Source organism: Acomys russatus, chromosome 1, assembly GCF_903995435.1.
Source record: "Acomys russatus chromosome 1, mAcoRus1.1, whole genome shotgun sequence".
NCBI lineage: Eukaryota > Metazoa > Chordata > Mammalia > Rodentia > Muridae > Acomys > Acomys russatus.
This window is the reverse complement of record NC_067137.1, coordinates 18813250-18835226: the sequence shown is the minus strand read 5'-3', so window position 1 is coordinate 18835226 and position 21977 is coordinate 18813250. Positions and strand designations below refer to the sequence as shown.

The 21977-nt window shown below is 43.7% G+C and overlaps 1 protein-coding gene across 1 annotated transcript in view; it reads left to right on the top strand.

Annotated features, from left to right (window-relative positions):
• The window catches only part of Ttc27 (tetratricopeptide repeat domain 27), a 134706-nt gene that overhangs the window by 106335 nt on the left and 6394 nt on the right, over positions 1-21977 (top strand). The window contains exons 16-17 of the mRNA XM_051168623.1: positions 2137-2302; positions 21212-21409. Of these exons, the coding sequence (XP_051024580.1) occupies positions 2137-2302; positions 21212-21409 (364 nt within the window). The remainder of the gene's footprint in view (positions 1-2136; positions 2303-21211; positions 21410-21977) is intronic.

Below are 21977 nucleotides of genomic sequence, written 5' to 3'. Positions count from 1 at the left end.
CTAAGGTAGTGGGTGTCTTGGTTGTACTGGGATCTTGTCAGTTTTTTTTAAGAATCTAGATAATCTTGTATATAGTGAGACTGAGCCGTCTCTCTCTCTCTCTCTCTCTCTTTCTCTCTCTCTCTTCCTCCTTCCCTGTTTCTCTGTCTCTCTCTCCTCTCTCCTCTCTTCTCTGTCTGTCTCTGTCTCTCTCTCTGATTCGTTTATTTTTACTCTGTGTGTATGAGTCTTGGCTTGGGTGGGTGGATGTGTACCACGTGCATGCCTAGTGCCCACAAAGGCCAGAAGAGGGCATTGGAATCCCTGGAACTGGAGTTACAGATGGCTGTGAGCTGCCACATGAATGTTGGGGCACAGAACCCAGGTCCTTTTCAAGAGCAGCACGTGTTCTTAGCTGCTGAGTCACCTCTGCAGCCCACACTATGAGGCCCTTAATTCTCCACCCTGTCTTTTATCATTCTTTTCAGACAATTCCCAAATATTGTTTGACTTCTTAGCCCTTTCTGACTGTTGTGCTGTCCTGTAATAGATGTTGTGTAAGAGTGGGGGCCCAAGATGCAAGGCGCATCATCCTCTTATTCTTGCGTCAGCTGTCCTTTCACATGTTACTCTAGACATAACTAATATTTGGTTCGTGAAGTTAACTCAGAGGGAAGTAATTACTGTTCTCCTCAAAGCAATATTTATGCTCCAAAATGACCTCATCTGGGCTGTTGTGACCACTACAGTACCCTTTCCACTTTTCTACCTAATTTCCCCAGGTATCGGGGCCCTTGGAAACATTTCCCGTTTTGTGTATATAACTTTGATAGTTTAGCTTCTCTGCCAAGTGTGCTGGATAAGTGACCACCAAGATGAAGCTTCCTATAAAAAAGCTGCACTTAACAAGAAAGAAACCCAAATGACTCATTTCAATGTTTTGTGTGTGCATGTAGAGGATGGAGGACAACTCTGGGTGCTGTCTTAGAAACCACACCACCCACCTCCTTTGAAACAGGGTCTCTCATTGGCCCAGAGCTCACAAAGTAGGCTAAACTGGCTGGCCCGTGAGCCCCCAGGATCCTCTGGGTGCCCCCCTCCCCAGCTGAGATTTCAAGTGGACAATGATCATACCTGTTGTTATTTTTATGTGTGTTTGGGGATCAAACTCAGATTCTTGTGCTTGCAAGATGAGTGCTTTATAGACAGAGTTAGCACCCACTCCCACCCCTCATTAAAGTTTTGGGCTCAGGAAGGTGTGATGGGGGACATACATAAATCTTTGTGGCATTGATTGTTGCCTGTTGAGTGCTCTCCAAGAAGATGACTAGACACCTACTCCTTTGTAAGCAGGAGAACTGAGAAGTCTCAACCCACCAGTTGTTGAAAATACTTGCTATTAAATGGGAGACCCTGGTAAGGGGTAGAGAGGTGGGGGTGAAGCTCCATAGAAACAATTTGCATGATTTTTGGAAAACTATTTCTTTTTTCTTTTTGAAATTACTTTTATTTTTGCAAGAAAATTCTTTAAATTAGGATCCTTCAGCAATCATTTAGTCTTTATAAATTTAGATGTTTGATTTTTGCATTTCCTTTTGAGTGGTAAGTTTGGCTGGTTATAAAACTTTAGGCTATTAATTTCAGTCAGCATGTTAGAAGTATTACATATTTTATTGCATTCTGTCATTTTGTTGCTGATGAAATATCCACTGTTTCCTAGTTTTTGTCCTTTTGTAAACATTAAGATAGCTTCATCTTCTGTAATTTTACTTTATATGTCTATATTGCTTAGAATATGCAGTACACTTTTTTGACAAAGAATTTGGATCTTTGCTTGATTTTGAAAAATGTTCAGCCACTATCTTTGATACACAGTATCTTGCCATTTGCTTGCATTGCTTTACTCTGGAATTTCTCTCAGATTTATATCTAAGTCTTATTCTTTCCTGTTTCCTTACTCTTCATTTATTTTTTTAATCTGAATTTTGGCAACCTCAGCACTATTCTCTCCAGTTCACCAATTTTCTCAAGTGATATATTAATACAGGATGGAAGAGTGTATTCATATTCTTATGCACTTAGCCATGATTTGTTCTATTTGAAAAGACTGGTTTTTTTTTTTTTCTTTTCTTTTCTTTGAAATTTGGCATTCCGCAGAGTCAAAGCTTTCAGAACATTACAGGAAGCTCTCAAGTGTAACTATGAACACTGGCAGATCTGGGAAAACTACATCCTCACCAGCATCGATGTCGGGGAGTTTGGGGAAGCCATTAAAGCTTACCACAGGCTCCTGGACCTGCGGGACAGATACAAAGATGTTCAGGTAGGAGAGTCACATTCCGTCATCCCAGTTTGGGTCTATACCGATCCTCTATTCTGAGATACGAAGTCTTCTCCTTTAACGTTAAACACGTGCAGTATAAGTAAACAGCATTTTTGTTCTTTAGTCAGCCATTTCCAGTTACTTACATGTGCTGGCATTTCGATGATAAGTGATTGGTGGGTCATACACGGGATTGCTGTAGCTCAGTTTGCAAATGTGACTTACGGTTTACATGTGTGCTGTCCGTGCAGAGACCACCAGAAAGTTCTTTGCATTGCTGACCTCTATGCCTTCTGTGGTTTGTAATAGTGGGAGTAAATTCTATACGTAGTCATGCATCTGCTACCTGCTTTCTGAGGGTTGATAATAGTTAAATTTTTATTTGTAGCACTTAAGGGATAGTCATTTTGGTTAGATGAAGTTATTCTTGAAGAAAGTAGTAGAGATTTGCATTTACTGTTTTTATTGTCAGTGGGATTAAATAAATAAGACCATTTGGATTGGATTATAATAGAGACAATGTACAAAGAGGAATACTCAAGAGTTTATGAAGTGAGGGAGCTGGAAAGCAACACATTATCCTTTAGCCCTTTTAACAGTCAACGTACGATTTTGAAAATGATTGCTCTGAAATTATAAAGACAACACAAAACAGAAGTAACGTCAATGTATGTACCTTGCAAATCTCAGTGCATAAATACCCCAGTTCTAAATACAGCTTATCACAGTTCTGTGTTAATGCCCCCCTGTGTTTGGCTCATATACAAGGCTTGAAAGCACAGCTGTGTAACTGTCCAAGTTAACTTAAGGTCTGGGTTTACTGGGAAAATCTATAACTTCAAGTAAATCTACTCATATGGAGAAGAGGTACTAACTTTTTGTTGGCTCTCCTTCTCTTCCTCTTTCCCCACCATCTTCTCATTGTAAATATTGTCCATGTGGAAAGAATGGATTTCATTTTAGAGTATAGAGATTGCTTTGAAGGCAGGGTCAGGCCGAGAGTGTAGCTCAGTGATGGAGCATTAGCCTAGCATGATGTGGAGGAAGCCTGGGTGTGACAGTGCATCAGCCTGTCCATCCTGGGTGTGACACAGTGCATCAGCCTGTCCATCCTGGGTGTGACACAGTGCATCAGCCTCTCCATCCTTGGTGTGACACAGTGCATCAGCCTGTCCATCCTGGGTGTGACACAGTGCATCAAGCCTGTCCATCCTTGGTGTGACACCAGTGCATCAGCCTGTCCATCCTGGGTGTGACACAGTGCATCAGCCTGTCCATCCTGGGTGTGACACAGTGCATCAGCCTGTCCATCCTGGGTGTGACACAGTGCATCAGCCTGTCCATCCTGGGTGTGACACAGTGCATCAGCCTGTCCATCCTGGGTGTGACACAGTGCATCAGCCTCTCCATCCTTGGTGTGACACAGTGCATCAGCCTGTCCATCCTGGGTGTGACACAGTGCATCAGCCTGTCCATCCTTGGTGTGACACAGTGCATCAGCCTGTCCATCCTTGGGTGTGACACAGTGCATCAGCCTGTCCATCCTTGGTGTGACACAGTGCATCAGCCTCTCCATCCTTGGTGTGACACAGTGCATCAGCCTGTCCATCCTTGGTGTGACACAGTGCATCAGCCTGTCCATCCTTGGTGTGACACAGTGCATCAGCCTGTCCATCCTTGGTGTGACACAGTGCATCAGCCTGTCCATTCTTGGTGTGACACAGTGCATCAGCCTGTCCATTCTTGGGTGTGACACAGTGCATCAGCCTGTCCATCCTTGGTGTGACACAGTGCATCAGCCTGTCCATCCTTGGTGTGACACAGTGCATCAGCCTGTCCATCCTTGGTGTGACACAGTGCATCAGCCTGTCCATCCTTGGGTGTGACACAGTGCATCAGCCTGTCCATCCATCAATAAATCGCAATTGGTGCTGAGGGGGAGTTTTGCATCCTGGAGAAAGCAGGGCTGTAGAAAGCCCTGTGAACATGGCTGGAATTCTCTGATTCAACAGTATTTTTTCCTTCGCACTTTGCCCCGGGGCACAGGTGCTGATGAAGCTCGGGACAGACTCAGTACATTACAGCCCCGGCTCTGTAATTACAATTTCTGTATTTCAACTGTGGATTTTTTAAGGTCTTTCTTGACTGATAAAGATTTTAGAAACAAGTTTTTAGAATCTCAAGGCAAGGGTAAGTCATTTCTATTGACATCATTTTCCGTTTTATACTTGAGATTAATTTTCCTGCACGTTCGCAGAGAGGTACAGGAGACACAGCACTGCTCACTTTGGTGCTTCATGGGCTCCAGGGTGCTTTCCCGCCACTGTCACTGCTAGAGTCTCAGCCGGCTTATGTTTTCAACATTTTTGTCTGCAGTTTGTGCCTCTTTCTGCCTCCTGGTCAGTGCAGTGTGAGGTGCCTCTGCCACTCATTCTTCCTCTATGAATGCCTTGCCTTCCGTACCTCAGTCACTCTGGTGAACTGCAATCCTCTGAAACTGTGAGCCAAAATAATCCTTTCTTCCTCAAGTGGTTTCTGTCAGGTATGTGATCATAGTGACCACAAAAGTAACTAATACAGTTGGGGCAAAAAGGGACCTTGCTGGGTTTGTGTATGTGTGAGGACAGTTTTTTTGGGGGGGTGGAGGCAGGGTCTCATTGAGCCTGGAGCTTGCTGACTTGACTAGAATCCCTTGGGATCCTCAGGGCTCTGCCTCTGGAGCACCGGACTTACAGGATGTGTGTTGTCGCTGGCCTTTTACACAGGTGCTGGGATTGGACGCGTGTCATCATGTTTGCAAAGCAAGCTCTTATTTGTTGAGCTGTCTTCCCAGTCTCTAAGAGAACTGAGATAAAGTTCACAGGGTAGAGGGGGCAGTAGAGGATCGCTGTGGAATCCTCTGGGCTAGGCTGGATAGACTTATATGCAGGTGCTTAAGGAAGTAAGACGCTCCCCTCTGTTCTGTTAAGACTAGCATGGACAATCTCCAGAGGCCTACTGCTTGTCAGTCACGTTGGCTGCTTAGCCAAGCCAGCTCCTCTTTAGTGGCCCTAAATCAGTCTAAGTGGATCTGATGTGATTTTTCTGCTGATATTTGCCTCTAATTTGTCACTCACCCACTTTCTTTCTGGTGTGAGTGGGATTGCCCTCCTCAGTCTGTCCCTCGGCCCTCAGTAATCGGCATATCCACCAAGGATCAGCACCATTGGCTCTCCAGGTTGGCTCTGAGGATCCAGAAAAAACTGCCATCATCCTTTCATGCTGGACACCAAAGGATTAGTTCTGTTAAGGGAATTGCATGGCCCAGTCTAACGCCTTCTGTAAGTTGGACTTGTGTGGTCAGTGGTGTGTAAGAACAGGAGGCAGGGAATTTTTCTGTTTTCTCTGCCACTCATTCTTCCTGCTTTATAAGGAACACAGGGGGCGGGGCAGGCGGGAAATGGCAAAGCAATAACTCACATTTACTGAAAGCTTGCTGTGTGTCAGATTCTATTCTGGTACTTTGCATGTATTAGCTCATTTAATATTTCTCCCCACAGCTGTGTGGGATAGAGTTGTGCTGTCGCAGGCTATATGTGACTCTGGAATGTATGTGTATGTGTGTCTCCATTCCCTGCTATTTCCTTATCTTAAAGAAACTGGATGGCTTAGATAAAATAGCCATCTACAGATTGTTCTGAAAGGCATTTTTAATATCATAAAGAGTTATGAAGGCGCCATGGTAATGCTGATTTTCAGTGACTCTGGTTGTTCAATGATGCTAACGCTGAGAGACAAGCATTTCCGAAAAAGTCAAGAAGATCAGGAACGATGATTGTGAGAGAAGCAACTTCTTTCCGGATGGTTCCTGTCTCCTGCAAGTGTAGTAGATGAATGGGATTGTTGGTGTTTAAATTCTAACCCTTTCTAGCCCGTCACCAGCCCCGGAGCCGCCCTCTACCTCAGGGAGGGGCAATTTGTCACTGATGTGTGGACAGTCCTGCCATGTTTGTCTGTGAGTGCATAGGCTAGAGGAAATGGGAGTCACAGAGCTGGGTTCCAAAAAAGCACTCTGAGAGTAATTATTTGACTCTAAAGATAAAACTTCCAGTGTTTATTTGGCATGTTCTATACCAAATCAAAGTCACTAGAATTATAAAAACATTTACTTAAGGTGGGCATAGTGGTGCACACCTGTAATCCCAGCATTCAGGAAGGCAGAGGCAGGCGGATTGATGTGAGCTCAAGGCCAACCTGGTCTACAAAGCAAGTCTGTGATATCCAAGGCTACACAGAGAAACCCTGTCTCAAAAAACCAAAACGAGAGAGAGAGAGAGAGAGAGACAGACAGACAGAGAGAGGGAGACAGAGAGAGAGAGAGACAGACACAGAGACAGAGACAGAAAGAGACAAAGACAGAGAGAGACAGAGACATATTTCAAGAACCTTTTACAAGTTATATTAAATGGACCTGGGAAGCATGTTTAAGGGGATATTTAAGCGTGTTTCTGAAGAAGAACACAAATCCTGGCCATAACTATCCCAGCACGAGTGACATGCTCTAACTCTCACCCTGTGGTGCTGAGGGCTGAACCCAGGGCCTTGTACAGGCAAGTGCACTGCCATTGGGCCGCTTCTGCAGCCTTAACTTTGATCTTAATGCGTTTTTCAAAATGTTTTATAGCTTCTGTAATCATGTAATTATTTTTTCTTTTCTTTTTCTATTTTTTTGTGGTGGAGAGAGCATGGGCAGGGTCTCTCTAAATAGCTCTGGCTATCCTAGAACTCACTATATAGACCAGGCTGGCCTTGAACTAGAGATCCACCCACCTCTGCTTCCTGAGTGCTGGAATTAAAGACATTTGCCACTACACCTGGCTTTGTATAAAAATTTCAACAACAGCTGAATTGTGTTGGTTTCCATTTACGGTTTTCTCTTTTTAAAGAAGATTTGTTTATGTATGTGAGTACATTGTCTTCATGTACACCATAAGAGGCCATTAGATCATATTACAGATGGTTGTGAGCCACCATGTGAGTGCTGGGAATTGAACTCAGGACCTCTGGAAGAGCAGCAAGTGCTCGTAACTGCTGAGCCATCTCTCCAGCTCCCATTTACAGTGTTCTAATCCTACGTGTGTTCTTAGCACATTGTCTTATGAGAACTTGTATAAAAATTTAGTGACACTTTATCTAAGCACAAATATTTATTTTATGTGTACATGTGTTTTGCCTACATGTATGTCTGTGTACCACATGCATGCAGTACCTATGGAGACTAGACATTGGATCCCTTGGGACTGAAATTACAGATAGTTGTGAGCTGCCATGTGGCTGCTGGGAATTGAATCTGGGTCCTCTGGAAGAAAAACAGTGCTCTTAACCACTGAGCCATCTCTTCAGCTCTTAAGCATGAATATTATAATAACTTTGAAATTTATTTAATCAGAAGTTGAATGGTTTTTGGAGCAACAAACAGTAGCCTTTGAATTCTTGAGACTGCCCTCCTGCAGTCCCACTAAGTACTCTTGAGACCGAGCAGGTGCTGTGTGAAGTGTCCACAAAGCACACTGAGAAGCATCCCGTGTTCTGCAGGCATGTGAGAGCTGTTAGCTGGTACAGACCCTTGGACTTAGAGGGGAAATACTCCTGAGAATGTCATTTCTTGGTAAGCAATGACATGTTCAGGTCAGACTTCCCTCATTAGCACCATAGAGAACTCTCATTCAGTTGTAGAAATAAGGTGGGAAGATCATGTGTCCCCTTGCATCTTGGGGAGCCCTGTAACTGCCACAGGCAGAGTCACTTTCTAGTGGCTGTCATCTTTGGCAGAGTCCTGGTGACTAGCAGTAAGCTCTGGCACATCCAGCTGCATGGCGCCCTGTCTGTCACCATGCATCTCAGCAGCTAGTCTGCGTGTACTAAGACAATTGGGAGATGGCCCGGAATGTTTTTTATTTTGGGTAAACCTTAATTTGACTCGATATATTTGGTAGCAGTTGTCTTTCAGGAAAATCTCTGATACTGTTTTGTTTGACACTTTCGACCCCATTCTATTTTAATTTGCTTTGAAATTCTTTTTATCTATTCCTTCTATGTACTTGTGATGCTTTTTTTATAGATATGAATTATAGTCATTTAGTTTTTCCCATATAAAATGTATAAATTTGAATTTACTTTAATGTAGACAATGATATAAACTAGATACAGATTATCCTGTTTTCCTTTTCTCCTAGTATTTGTAAAAGGAATAAGTGGATGGGTTTGGTACCTGTATAAATTGTTGTTGTTTTCTTCAGCCTTAATTTTGACTGAAGTATAGATTGTTAAACTCGAGAACATCATTCTGTAATGACGCCACTTACCATGTGTTTTCCAACATCTGCACTGTGGTGACCTACGCACTCTTGCTTACTGGTCATTAACCTTGACTTTTGCCATCATCATGAGTCTTTGTTCAGTTTCCCGGTTTCTACTCAGTGAAGACCTGGTGCACAAATCCTTGGGCAGATGCTTCTTTCCTTGGGCAAATTCTAAGTGATCTGCATTTCTTCCTGGTTTCTTGGTTTTGGTCTTATTCTTGATAAATTGGCAATCATTTGGAAAAGGAATTTAGGTTTCACACACTAACCTCTGATTTGTTTAGAGGAGTAAGACATGTTGAGTGCTCAGTATGCTTTCGCCATACTAAAATACACAGATTATCCTTACAGAGCACACAGTATTTGCAGGGGACACTTCAAGGTACAGGCTATTACAGGGAGGCCCAGAAAGTAGATGTAGTGGAATTGAAAGACAGACTGCCATGGAAGTGTGCCTCAGTGCATGAGGGAAGGCTTAGGAAAGTGCGTTTCCTCATCAGACGACTGTGCATAGCCATTGTTTCTTAACTGAGATATGTTACTTGTAATAAAACATGACTCCCATTTTCATCACTGCAGAGAGTCGTCTTATGTCCCTTTCTAGTCAGTCGAGTCACCACCCTTCCCCCAACTACGTAACTCCTTCAGATTTCTGTCACCACAGTTGACTGTTGCTTCTCCTCCAGTATCACATAACCATCATATATAGTTGTGTACCAGTGGTAGTCTCTGCCTGGATTGCTGTTTGATATTTTCTTTGGAATCATGAAAAGGTGCTATTGATGGGCAGCAGGGCAGGATGCCAACCAAATTAAAGTCTTAGAATAAATGATGATTGAGTATTACCTGAGAGAAGAAAGAGGAAACCGATCCACTTTGTATAAATTACAGCTTTGGAAAGAGATGCTATCTCCATTTTACTGCCGAGGAACCTGAGGCTTAACAAGGTAAGCTAAGAAAATTGATGTGTTTTAGCTGACAGGCAGGAAAACAGGAAAGCCAGGGCTTGAGATCTGGTCTGTTTAACTTAGAGCTGTGTGTGTGTGTGTGTGTGTGTGTGTGTGTGTGTGTGTGTGTGTGTGTGTGTAAACATGTACATGCACTTGTGTGCTGGTTACATGCACACATGTGCCTGTGGAGGCCAGAGTCTGTGTTAGTTGTCTTCTTCAGTGGTTTATCACCTCACTTTTGAGACAGGGTCTCTCACTGAACTGGGACCAGTGTACTTGGCAAGAATAGGTAGCCAGCGAGCCCCAGGGGTCCTCCTGTCTCTGCCCCCCTAGTGCTACATTACAGGTGCACACCAGAACTTTTGGTACATGGGTACTGCGGATTCGAACTGAAGGCCTCATGCTTTTCAGCAAGCACTTTATTGACTGAGCCATTTTCCTAGCGCTGCTCGGCCCCAACTCTAGAGCTTTTTCTTTTGTTTTTGTTGTTACTGAGAAGGAACACAGAGGAAAAGCTAAGCTTCCATCTTCTCCTCCTAACTGGGGTTTGGGGAAGCCAAGAGTTAAGGTTATGGGTCCAGGATACAGCGTCTTACTTGGAAACCTCCAAGTGGAGCAGGGTTAGCCAAACAGGGGAGGTGGGAAATCGCTTCACTTCTGGCCTGAAGCCCTCCTGGAAGTTTTTGTAACAGGACCCGAGGTAGCCCTATTCCTTCCTGCTACGAAGACCTCCAGGATTGAGAGGGTAAACTCTGTGTAGCGAGCCAAGATTGTGATGAGATTTGGCTGAGGACTTCAAGGCCAGTGGTAGGGAGAGGATGGAAATGCTCTCTCTGTTGCCAAGATTCTTCAGCATTTATGTTAGAATTGCCTCTCTAATATGTGTGAGACCTTCAGTGCTCTTCGGGGATCAGCGTGGTCCCTCATCTTCACGTGGTGCATGCCTCAAGCACGGTCTGGCATAGAGGTAAGAAATAGATGTAGGGTGTAAAACCAAACCAAACAGCAGCATGAAGCCCACCAAACCCAAATCTGTCAACCACGATTCTTCTTTGTGGCAAAGCTGAGTGGCTGAGAATGGTGGTGTGTGCCTGTATTCCAAGTACTGAGGAGGCCGAGGCAGAAAGTTCACAGCTGAGGCCAACCCAGGCTATTTCATAAGACCTTTTTTTTTTTTTTTTTTTTTTTTAAGTGTAGAAACTCAAAGAGGTGAGGGACAAATTACGACATTCTCAGGTTTAAAAAAAAAAAAAAAATCCAAAGGATTTGTTAACCCAAGCTTACCCTGACAGAGATTCTCACAGGATTGTTGAGTTTTTGGATGAATGAAAGAATACCAGATGAAGAAATACATGTCACACTAGACACAAGTGCATAAGCATTCTGTAACAAGCTTGTAACACTACTATTTGTTTTCTACGTGCTTAAAAAACTCATATTATTTAACTTTAACTTGTAACTCTCCAATTTGTTTTCTGGATAGCTCGAAATTAATGCATTTAAAGAACTTAGTTTATGTATGAGGCACACAGTAATTTATTGACATAAACAATAGAAAGGTATCTGGGGAGTTACAGAAACAGAAGGTTTTCACATTGTTGAATTTTACAGATACATGTAGTACTCTGCCAAACTAAGACTATGGCTTCCATGTTTTCCTCAAGTGTACATAGACATTTTCTAGAAGAGGCCATATGTTGACTTTAAATTAGTCTCAACAAATTTGAAAGGAATATTTTATAAAGTATCTTCTCTGAACACTACAGGATAAAATTAGAAATAAAAGTGAAAAAAAAAAAGTAAATCCAAAAAATTTACAGAATTGTGGAAAGTAAGTCAGTAGATAAGGTGGTTTGAGTAAGAGTGGCCCCATAGGCTCATAGGTTTGAAAAGATTAAAAGGCGTGGTCTTGTTGGAGGAAGTGTGTCATTAGGGCTGGGCTTTGAGGTTTCAGAAACCCAAGCCAGTCTGTGTCTCTCTCTCCCTGTTGTCTGTGGATCTGGATGTAGAACCCTAGCTCCTTCTCCAGCACCATGTCTGCCTGGTGCCACCATGCTTTCCACCATGATGATAATAGACTAAACCTCTGAGACTGTGAGCAGTTAATTGCCCCAGTTAATTGCATTTGTTTATAAAAGTTTTGTTGTGGTCAGTGTCTCTTCACAGCAATAGAGCACTTACTAAGACAGTAGATTAAAGGAAAAATCAAAGTATTTAGAGACAAAATGAAAATACAGCATTAGGTCTTATGAGACACGGTAGAAGGTCTGATAAGTTGGACATTTATGGCTAGCTGGATATATTCATTTAAAACATAGGAAAGATTTCAAGTCAACAGGTGATTTTTGTTTGTTTGTTTGCTCTTTGGAGACAGAGTCTCTCTATCTATCCCTGACTGTCCTAGAACTTACTATGTAAACTAGTCAATCCAGCCTGAGTTCACAGAAATCCACCTACTTCTGCTTCCTGGGGTAGCTTAATAGGCTATCTTCTACTTTGAGAAACTACTAGACAAAGAAAAACAAACAAGCAAATGCAAAGCTAGCAGAACTAGAGAAACAATAAATATTAGAAGAGATAAGTGAAAAGAATAGAAACAGTATTCTTTTTTTTTTTTTTTTAATGATAGCAACATTGGCAAAGTTTTAGATGATGGACTAAAGAACTAAGGAAGACAAATCATTGAAATTAGGAAGAGAGGCCGGGTGGTGGTGGCGCATGCCTTTAATCCCAGCACTCAGGAGGCAGAGGCAGGTGGATTGCTGTGAGTTCAAGGCCAGCCTGATCTACAAAGCAGGTCCAGGACAGCCAAGGCTACACAGAGAAACCTTGTCTCAAAAAAACAACGAAACAAAATAAAAGAAAAAACAAAAAACAAAACAAAACAAAAAAGAAATTAGGAAGAGAAATGGCAACATTGTTGCCAAGTTTAGAAGTAAAAGGGGTCATAAGAGACTATGACAGTGAGCCACTGACCTAAGTGGGTTGAAGGAGTCGCAAAGAAGAAACAAGTCTGATTAGATGTAAGTAGTATGCACATGGAATCAGCAGTTAAATATCGCCCAGTGCTGCAAAGCCCAGAACCTAGTGCCCTAAAGACTCCTCCCCAACCTGAGTTTTATGAGACCACTATAATCTTGATATCACACAAGGAAAGAAAACTGCAGCCCCAAATTCTCTCTGAACTGTTATGTAAAATATCCTCAACAAAATACAGCTAAGCTAATTTCGCATCATAATCATAGGGTGTAGAGCACACCAAGCGAGACTGACTCCTGATATCTGAGCACCACTTAGCACAGGCAAATCAATGTAATATATTAACAGAACGAAGAGTCAAAAATGTGCACACTCATCCTAGGTGCTACAGAAAAGGCTTTTTATCCTTGTAAAAGCATCCAGCACACCAGGAACAGAAGGAAACCACATCAATTTAGCAAACTCACATGAGAGAAACTCACGGTGATTGGGGTTCTCACTGGTGAAAGACTGGACACTGCTTCCTAAGATCAGCAATGCCTACCTCAGCTTTCACAGCAGTTGGGATTGCTGCAGGAGTAATTAGACAAGAAAAGCAAATAAATGAATGTGTAGAAAGACAAGAAGCCAAAGTGTCTATTTGCCAGTTACAAGATCTTACATATAGAACCTCATAAAGACTACACAGAAGATGTTGGAACTACATTAATTCATCAAAGTGACAATACAAAGTCAATTATGTCTTAAATACTAAAAGTATCTTGTTATCCTGTTTAGTGTTTTTGTTGCTTTGATAGGAGTTAGAGTCATTGGGAAGAGGAAACGCAGTCTTTCTTCCTATGTAGTCTTGGCTGCCCTGGAGCTTGCTATGTAGATCAGGGTGGCCTCTGAATGAAATATAACAAAGCAATTTTTTTCTTTTGTGCTCTCCTATCTTTAGCAAACCCAAGATTACCAAATCTTTTATATCTTTTCTTATAAATCTATTTTTAATATTTAGGAAAGCATACAAATTAATGGGTTTCATCATATGTGTCATTTGTTCTCATCCCCCCTTTCCTCACAATGTCATCTCCCCCCCTTTTCCTCACTATGTCATCCCCCCACCCCACCCCACCCCGCCCCGCCCCTGTGGCTGGTTCTCCAGCTTTTCCTCCTTCTGCTAACTTGTCACATGAGTTCATTACCATTGCTTAGAAAAATGTCTTTTTCTATTTTTTATCGTAGTACAAACACATTTACTATCTCAAGGGTTTTTAGGTATAGCGTGGTATGAAATACAGCAGCAGTGTTGTACAATCACCAGCACCACCCACCTTGGGAACCCTTCCATCTCTTGGGAAAGTGAAGGTCTAGTCCCTGAGACAGCCCTTTTCTCCTCTCCACCCAGCTGTCCTGCTCGGTGCTCTGACCTTGACTATTCTCAGTGCATGTGTGTCTTCTTTGTGACTGCCTTATTTCACCCCACAGTGTCCTCAGGACTCACTAAAGTTATGTAGTACATGTCATCATTTCCTTTTAATTTCCAGTTTTTAGGCTGGACTGTTCCATCAGCTGCACATACCACCTTCTGCTTTTCTGTTCATCTAGCATGTCTTGTCTCTCTGTGGCTGACTCAGTGGTCAGGGGAAACACATGGTGGCACAGTGGTCAGTCTTGTTTCTCCTGGGAGTGCTCTTAAGGGGGCATTTGAGCTGCTTCAAGAGCCTCCAGGTGGGCTGGGAAGTGGGCGACATGTGGATCTTCTTTTTATGGTGTGGGTGCCTCTCAGCACTGTCTTGGTTTCAAGGCCTTTGGCCACGGGAGGGCAGGAACTCTCATCACTTTCTGTGCCATCTTGGCAAGCTAGAATGTGATTTTGATTGAGTTAGATAATTTTTTTTTTCTGTCTCGTATTTATCACAATAAGCTACATAATTTTTTAAAGCGTCCAGGCCTCAAACTTTTATTTAGATTGTTTAATGATGCACCAAATGAACTCCAAATGGACTAACCATATGCCAAACAGTTTGTCTCCTAGAAAATTAGGAATAGAAGAGAGTGCTTTCTTGAACTCTGAGGTAATAAAGGAGAACTGCAAGGAATTTTTATGATCACATTTTAAAAAAGTGACAAATATTTATAACAAATAAGAAAGGCAGAAAGCTAATAATATCTTTATGATATAAAGAGTTAACATCTGCTATAGGAATGAGGGGCACTGAATGTAGAATTCACACACAGATTCAAGAAAATATGAGAATTTACTACATGACAATGTCACATTTAAAAATCTGTGGGATAAGAATAGGATATTCTATATGTACAAAGCGGTTAGTCCAAAACTGAAGCTCTGCATCAAACCATAAACCAGAGAGACAAAATATGTAAATTAGAATTCTTAACAGAATGATCTTGTGTGTAAGGATGGGCTTGGGAATTAACTGGGCAGCTTGAGTTTGCTTCCCACCTGTCTGTAAGTCATTGGCTGTGTGATCTTGGCAGGGTAATTAATCTCCTCCTGCCTCAGTTTCCTAAGATAGGGATGAGAAGCATCTGCCTCACAGGAGTGCCGTGAGGATCAAATAAGTTAATGCATGTTATGGGTGTGGCCTGGTGCATGCAAGTGCATTTAAAAATAGTTGTCATTGTCATCATCATCATTCCAACAGGCAAAACTGGAAAAGCATCTCAGGAAAATATGATAGGTATTTTATGAGCTCAAGGTGGAGGAAATACATAGTCATGAACTCACAAGAGATCAGGAAATCTGATACTTAAACCTTACATGGGGAAGAACTTCTGAGTACTGAGAGAGGAATTATGGGCTCACCTGCCACAGGAGGGAAAGGCTGGAGGATGACACTGTCACTCCCTGCACTGAAGCCAGGCCTGGCCAGGTGGGTGCCTGGGAGGAGCTTATTTGAATGTTGTCTTGGCTCTCCTTAGAGCTGCTGTCTTGGTGTCTTATGTGGAAGTTTATTCTCCTTGCTCAGCTTTGGCATCCAGAAATCCAAAATCAAAGTGTTAATTTGTCATGTTCCTAAAGATTCTCAGGGAAGTCTCTCTAGTTCCCAGTGGTTCTGGACCTTCCTTCTCTGGGTGTCTGGGTCCTTTTACAAGTAAGAAATCAGTAGAATGACCTCCAGTTCTAGCCACAGGACTTAGGGACCCCCTTAGTCCAATATGGCCTCGTCTTAACTAATTATGGCTACAAAGGCCCTATTTCCCAACAACAGTCATGTTCTGAGGCCCAGGTGGGCAAGAATCTGGGGGAGCATGCTTTACCACAATTTACTCCCTTTCATGGGGAGATGAGCCGTGCCGTGGGCCTGGCTGTGAGGGTGTGGTGGGTATTGAGGAAGCCTCTAGAGCAGCCCCAGCACCTTTCCGGGAGCTGGCACAAGCAGCAGAGACACATGGGAAGCCAGAGAGCCCTCAACTAATCATGCCCGGGCGTTCCTGGAGTTGGCACTGTGAGAGGATTGCATGCCTAGGAACACCAGAGAGACTCTAAGAATAGGAGCAGCATGTCAGTCAGTGGAAGAGCACGTGCTTGTAGGGTGTGGTGGGGTCTCTACCACGGGGGAAAACAGGAGTTGATAGAAACGTAATACAGTTTCAAAGAGAGACCGGTGGGGCGGGGGGCAGCAAGATGGCTTAATGGGTAAAGGTGCCTGCGAGCAAGGTTGACAATCTGAGTTCACTCCCTGGAGCCCACAGTGTGTGTGCGCGTGCGCGCGCACGTGTACACACACACACACACACACACACACACACACACACACACACACACACAGCACACATGCACACCTATTTTAAAATAAGAGGCATGCATTTAGTCATATGTAATATTGAAAAACAACATTCAAACCCCAGGCCATGAAGAACAAATTGGAATTTCTAAAGAAGGCCTTATTGTTAGACTTTAGGAGACTGTGAAATTAAATACCAAGATAAAAATTGTGCATATGGGCACATATGTACTCAGGGGGAGGGTTTAAACTCTTATTAGATTCACAGAGCGTTCACAAACTGACGAACTCTTTAGTATAGACTATTTGACTTAATCTCAGAGAAGACAAGCAGACCTCTCTTCAGTCACCAGGGAGTAAATTTATCCCTTTAATATATCACAGTGCAAACATTCAAACAGGAAAATATCGCTGGGCACATTTACCTCTTGCCCTAGGGTTTGAAAGTTAGCATTGTTTTCAAAGTATCTGTAAGTAGTTTAGCCATAGAAACAAACCTAAGCCCTTACTTTCCTCTTCTCCAGCACCTCTGCGCTATGGCCAGCTCCTGCTCAGAGGTGTGGTCCTAAGGCCTTGGCAGCTCTTGCCATTCAGTGCTAGCTTCTTCATCAGGCCCACCCCACCCCCTCCAGGGGCAGCTGGTAGGGTGTGTGACCACATTTGCAGCTGCCTGGCCAGCAGCTGCCAGCTCCATTGAGTGCACTGATTGCTGGTTCTTCTTTGGACGCTGTTTTCACCTGGTTTGGGATTTTTTTTTCTTCTTCTTTCTTTTTACATCACCAGTTGCTTTCCAGCCCTTTTCCCAGCCCCTCCCTTCTCCTTCTCTGTGACAGTGCTCCCAGGCTTGGTCCCCTAACTCCTTTTCTTCCTGTGGTCAGGCTCCCAGGGGGTCTCATTCATTCATTCAGTCTCTCTCCTGAGCCTGACCCTCAGCTCTCTTCCTCATGGGTTCAGTTCATTTGGTACTTTGTGCTCCTTTTCAGGTGTCCTGGTTTGTTTCCCCTTGGCTCATTCCTCCCTGAAAACATTGAGAGTTTGACTGATAAAGTGTACTGGTGGGAGAGGAAGACACCCAAGACTGATCCGGAGCCCTTGCTGAACTGGGTCTTAGGGGGTGCTCACCTCTTGATTGCTCTGGCCTTCTACCATTAGTTGGCTGGTTCCTAGCTCCCAGCACTGCCAGGCATGTACTTTCCCACCTCCATCATCTGAGCTGGTCAGTTTACCCTAACTCAAGGAAGATCCTTGAGGGAAGAGGAACCAGGCTGCCTGCCCCCTTTGCCCCCACAGCTAGGACCCTGCCCTGGCATGCTCGCACGGCCCCTGGCTTGTGCTAAGCTCGCACCGCTCATGCGTGGGCTCAAGTGTGGGCCATGCTTATGGCACATGACATATAGGTAGAAGGTGAAAGAAAAAAGGTCACAGATCCCTGACTTTCCTGCCACTTCTGAACCTTAACACCTCACCCCCTCCTCTCTGGCTGCTCCTGTTCATCGGAGGTTCTTTGTGTTAATTTCCTTCAGAGCCCAACAACTGGCTGCTTTTTCAAGTGGTGTGTAAGCCTGGGAGTCACAACAGCTAGCAGCATGTGTTAGTTTATAATGAACAATAAAACTGTTTTACATTAGGGGAAAACAGGGTCAGTTTATATTAAGAAAAAATGTTAATTTCTTGGAAAGGAAATATACTTAGCTCACAAACATTTGGAAAAGTTTAAGGCAATGGTGAAGTTTAATTTCAGTGGTACCTTAAAAAGCACCTTTTTTGAACACATTTTCAGAGATTTCAAAGACTTCATCCTGTGTTAGAAATACAAAGTGAGTTTCTCTGTGTACTCCAGATGGGCAGCTCACCTAATTGCGTCCTTTTGGAGTATATCTAGGTCACCATAGTCCTAAAATGCTTATTCCCTTTGACTCCACAATTTCGTTCTTGAAATTTTAATCCCAGGGAAGCCTCAGAATGAGAGAAATCTTTAGGTACAGATATATGTACTTGTTATTTTATGCTTCTGCTACCAGCAACAGACCACAAATGAAAGCAGCCTGTCTGACTGCACAGGAACATCCAATAGGCTGTGGTTCGCAGGCCCCGGGGGGTGGGGGGGGGGAAGAGTTTGAAACTGGTAAGGTCATATGAGGAAAAGAAATTGGTGTCATAATATTAAATGTCAAAGGTAAGATAAAACAGTTTACAGAGTGTATTATAATGCCTCCACAGTAAGGATTAGTAGCCTTGTATTTGGCCAGTTGACAAATGGGAATTTTGTTATCTCTTGTTTCATATTCTAATATCTTACAAATTTTAATTAAGTTAACAGCAAAAATCTGTCTCTGGTTGATTCTAGATTTGGCAAAGAACAATGCAATACTAAAGGTTTCTAGTTTATACATTTCACAGAAGTGAAAGACTCCGGGGTAACAGAGAAGCAGGGAGTTATGCCTTGTTAACTAATATGGTAAATGTAAAAGTAACTATTCTTCTCCTTGCTCAGTTGTTGTCTGGGAGGCCAATTGCCTCCTTCTGCTAACCGAGGCCTGGTCCTGGAAGCTTCTAGCCTCCATACAATCTAACTCAGGCCTAGAATCTTCTCAGCCTCTGAGATTTACTGGTTAATGAGCTCACCCTTACTTGGTCTGTCTGAGCTCTGGGCTGGCTGGTTTGACTCAGCTGTTCTGGCTCAAACTCTTTTCCCGCTGATTTATTTAATCCGGCTTCTTTTAGCCCGGAATTGCTCTGCTTAGCGTCAAACTAACTCAGCAATCTGCTCTAATCTTCTGGTTTCTCATTTTCTGGCCTGTTCCATCTTCACCTAACTTCTCTCTCTGCAACCCGTCTCTCTATTACTGTCCTGGCAAAACTGCCTCCACTCTCTGTAAAACTGCCTCTTAAGTAGCTTTCCTTTCCTCTCTCTTCTCATGAGAGTTGCATGTATCCTATCCTGTCAAGTCTTCTCTGATTTGTCACCTTTTCTGCCACTCAATTAGACACACTTTCAAATATGAGTGCTTCCTTCTACAAACTAGCTTTACCTTCGTTTGTGACTAAAGCCGCTTAGCACAATTTCTGGATCTAAGCTTTCCTATACCAGACCAGCCTTGAACTCAGATCTGTTTACTTCTGTCTGCTGGATTAATGGTGTATTGTATTGTATTAAAGGTGTACTTGTGTTCCAACTGAATCACATAGACCTAGATCTTTGGATGTGATCTTTTGCCATAATAGCCATGTTCTGAATTAACATTCCTTTACAGGTAAATATTTGAGAGTAGGATTCAGGGCTTACATTGTGAATTCAAATCCACAGATCTCCCCATGTGTGTGACCTTGGAGAGGTCCCAGTTTCCTAATTTTCAGGGCGCACAGGCCAATACACATTGCTGGCTGGATTGAATGCGCACATATAGCTGGGCCCCTAGGAGGCGCTCTAGCTACTGTACTGCTATCATGTCGTCATCCTCACCAGCGCGCAGCCAGGAGCGGAGAGATGGCTCAGGGGCCAAAGTGCTTCCTGTGCAAGCATAATGTCCTGGGTTCTGTTCCCAGCGAGCACCTAAAAGCTAGGCATAGGCGCACATGTCTGTCACTGTGGTGCTGCAGGGTGGTGGTAGAGATGGCCAGCTGTGCCGTCTAACTGAAACAGCAGTGAGAGCTTAAAAAAAAAAAAAAAAAATTGAGGCCAGCCTCACCTACACAGTGGAGTTCCAGATCAGTCAGTCACTCTGTCTCTAAAGTAGAAAAATAAGCATACATAAGCAACAAATGATAAATAAATAAGATAGAATGTAATAGAAGATATCTGAGTTGACCTTTAATCTCCACACACATATACATGGATATATACTCCCCCTGCCCTGTCAACTTGACAAGTCACTTGCTGGGTGACCTTGACAATTACTTTTGCAAGCCTCAGTTTGGCCTTTTTAGTTTGTAATGTGGCAGTAGCAAAGCACTTGCTTCTAGGTTACTGGGGGAGAATATAGTGAAGTTGAGCCAGAACCTTGGTGTACATAGGAGTGCAGAAGTGGAGACGGGTATGGAGGCCTGACACCAGGATTCTGCTTTTCTTAGGGAAGTGAGCAGGGGTGGGAGGGCTGCCCTGACAGACTCTACCCTGCTTAATGCCAAATCATATGTGCCAAATGTTGCGCTGGCATGCAGCACTCAAAAAGCATCCCTTCTCCCGCTCCAAGTCAGTCTGCCACTTAGCAACTTCCCGGAACACCATGTTCTGAAATTGTATCTCAGAGTTTTGAACAGTGGTTGGTGGGTTAAATAGGTTACAACAGGTTACATATTAGCAAAGAACCTCTGCATATCTTGAGGCAGCATCCCTGGAGACATACAGGGAAGCTCCTTGAATGAGAGCTAAACTAAGATAGAGCAGGCTGGATGTGGGATTCATAGGGAACGTTGGATCAAACGTGCTGCATGCATTTGGCTGAAAAGTGGAGAAGAGAAAAGTGGAGAAGAGAGTGTAGGCTAGTGCTCACGGTGCTGACTCTGCAAACACGCCTCACGATGACACAGCAGGGAAGCAAAGCATGTGGGGCCTGCTTTGTGTGTGTGCAGGTAGGTTCAGCGATGTTGACAGACTGGCTCAGCAGGCAGAATCCTAGCTAGGAGTGTGGGTCAGCTCTTCAGAGAGTCCTCTAAGTGAGAAGAGACTCCAGATTCAAGGACACAACAGAGTCCTCCGACGAGCTGGATGAGAACATGTAGACAGCGTGTAATTCGAGAGACTAGGAGGCTCGGCTTGTATTTCACTTTGAAAACATGTAACAGTGGTGTCCAAATAAGGCCGCATTATGCAGTGTCTGATGGCAGAGCGGAGCCCTGGGTTTCTTTTTACTGTTTGGTGGCTGCTAGTTCACTGTTTTTGTCTGTGCTTTTGCATTTTTAAAGGTCCTTAAAATTCTGGTCAGGGCAGTGGTTAATGGCATTGCCGACCGAAGTGGAGCTGTTGCCTCCAGCCTCAGAGGCAAGCTACAGGAGTTGTTTGGCAGAATCACTGCAAGAGTGACCAATGATGGCGACATCTGGAGACTGTATGCCCAAGTCCATGGGGATGGGCAGAGCGAGAGGCCTGACGAGAATGAAAAGGTCAGTGTGGGGCCCTGTCTGCCCCACAGGGACAGTGGCTCAGTCTGTCCTGGCCTCTGTCTTTGCCACCATAGGTAGAGTAGGCCTGCCCTTTGGAGTGAAGGATGTGTGTGTGGGGGGGGTGTGTGTGGTGTGTGTGCGAGCCCTCCTTCCTTCCCCACATGCGTGTGTGTGTGTGGGGGGGTGTGGTGTGTGCATGTGCATGTCCTCCCCCCTCCCCATGCCTGTGTGTGCGTGTGTGTTGTACCCATGAGAGAGCATGCATATGTGAGAAAATGAGAATCTGAGGTGATGGTTCTCGGGTACCACCTACCTTTTTTGGATTCTGGCTTGGAATTTATCAAGAGAGTTCAGGGAACCCCAAGGATCCCCACCTCTGCCTCCCCAGTGCAGGATTTTTTTTTTTTTTTTTAATTTCTTTTTAAACACATGGTTCTGGGGATTGAACTTGGGTCCTTGAGCTGACAAGGCAAGTGCTTTTATTGACTGAGTCATCTCCCCTGCCTTTAATTCAGTCTTGAGTACTTTGAGTTATGGGCATGCTGAGACTTGCAACATTTGTCATTTT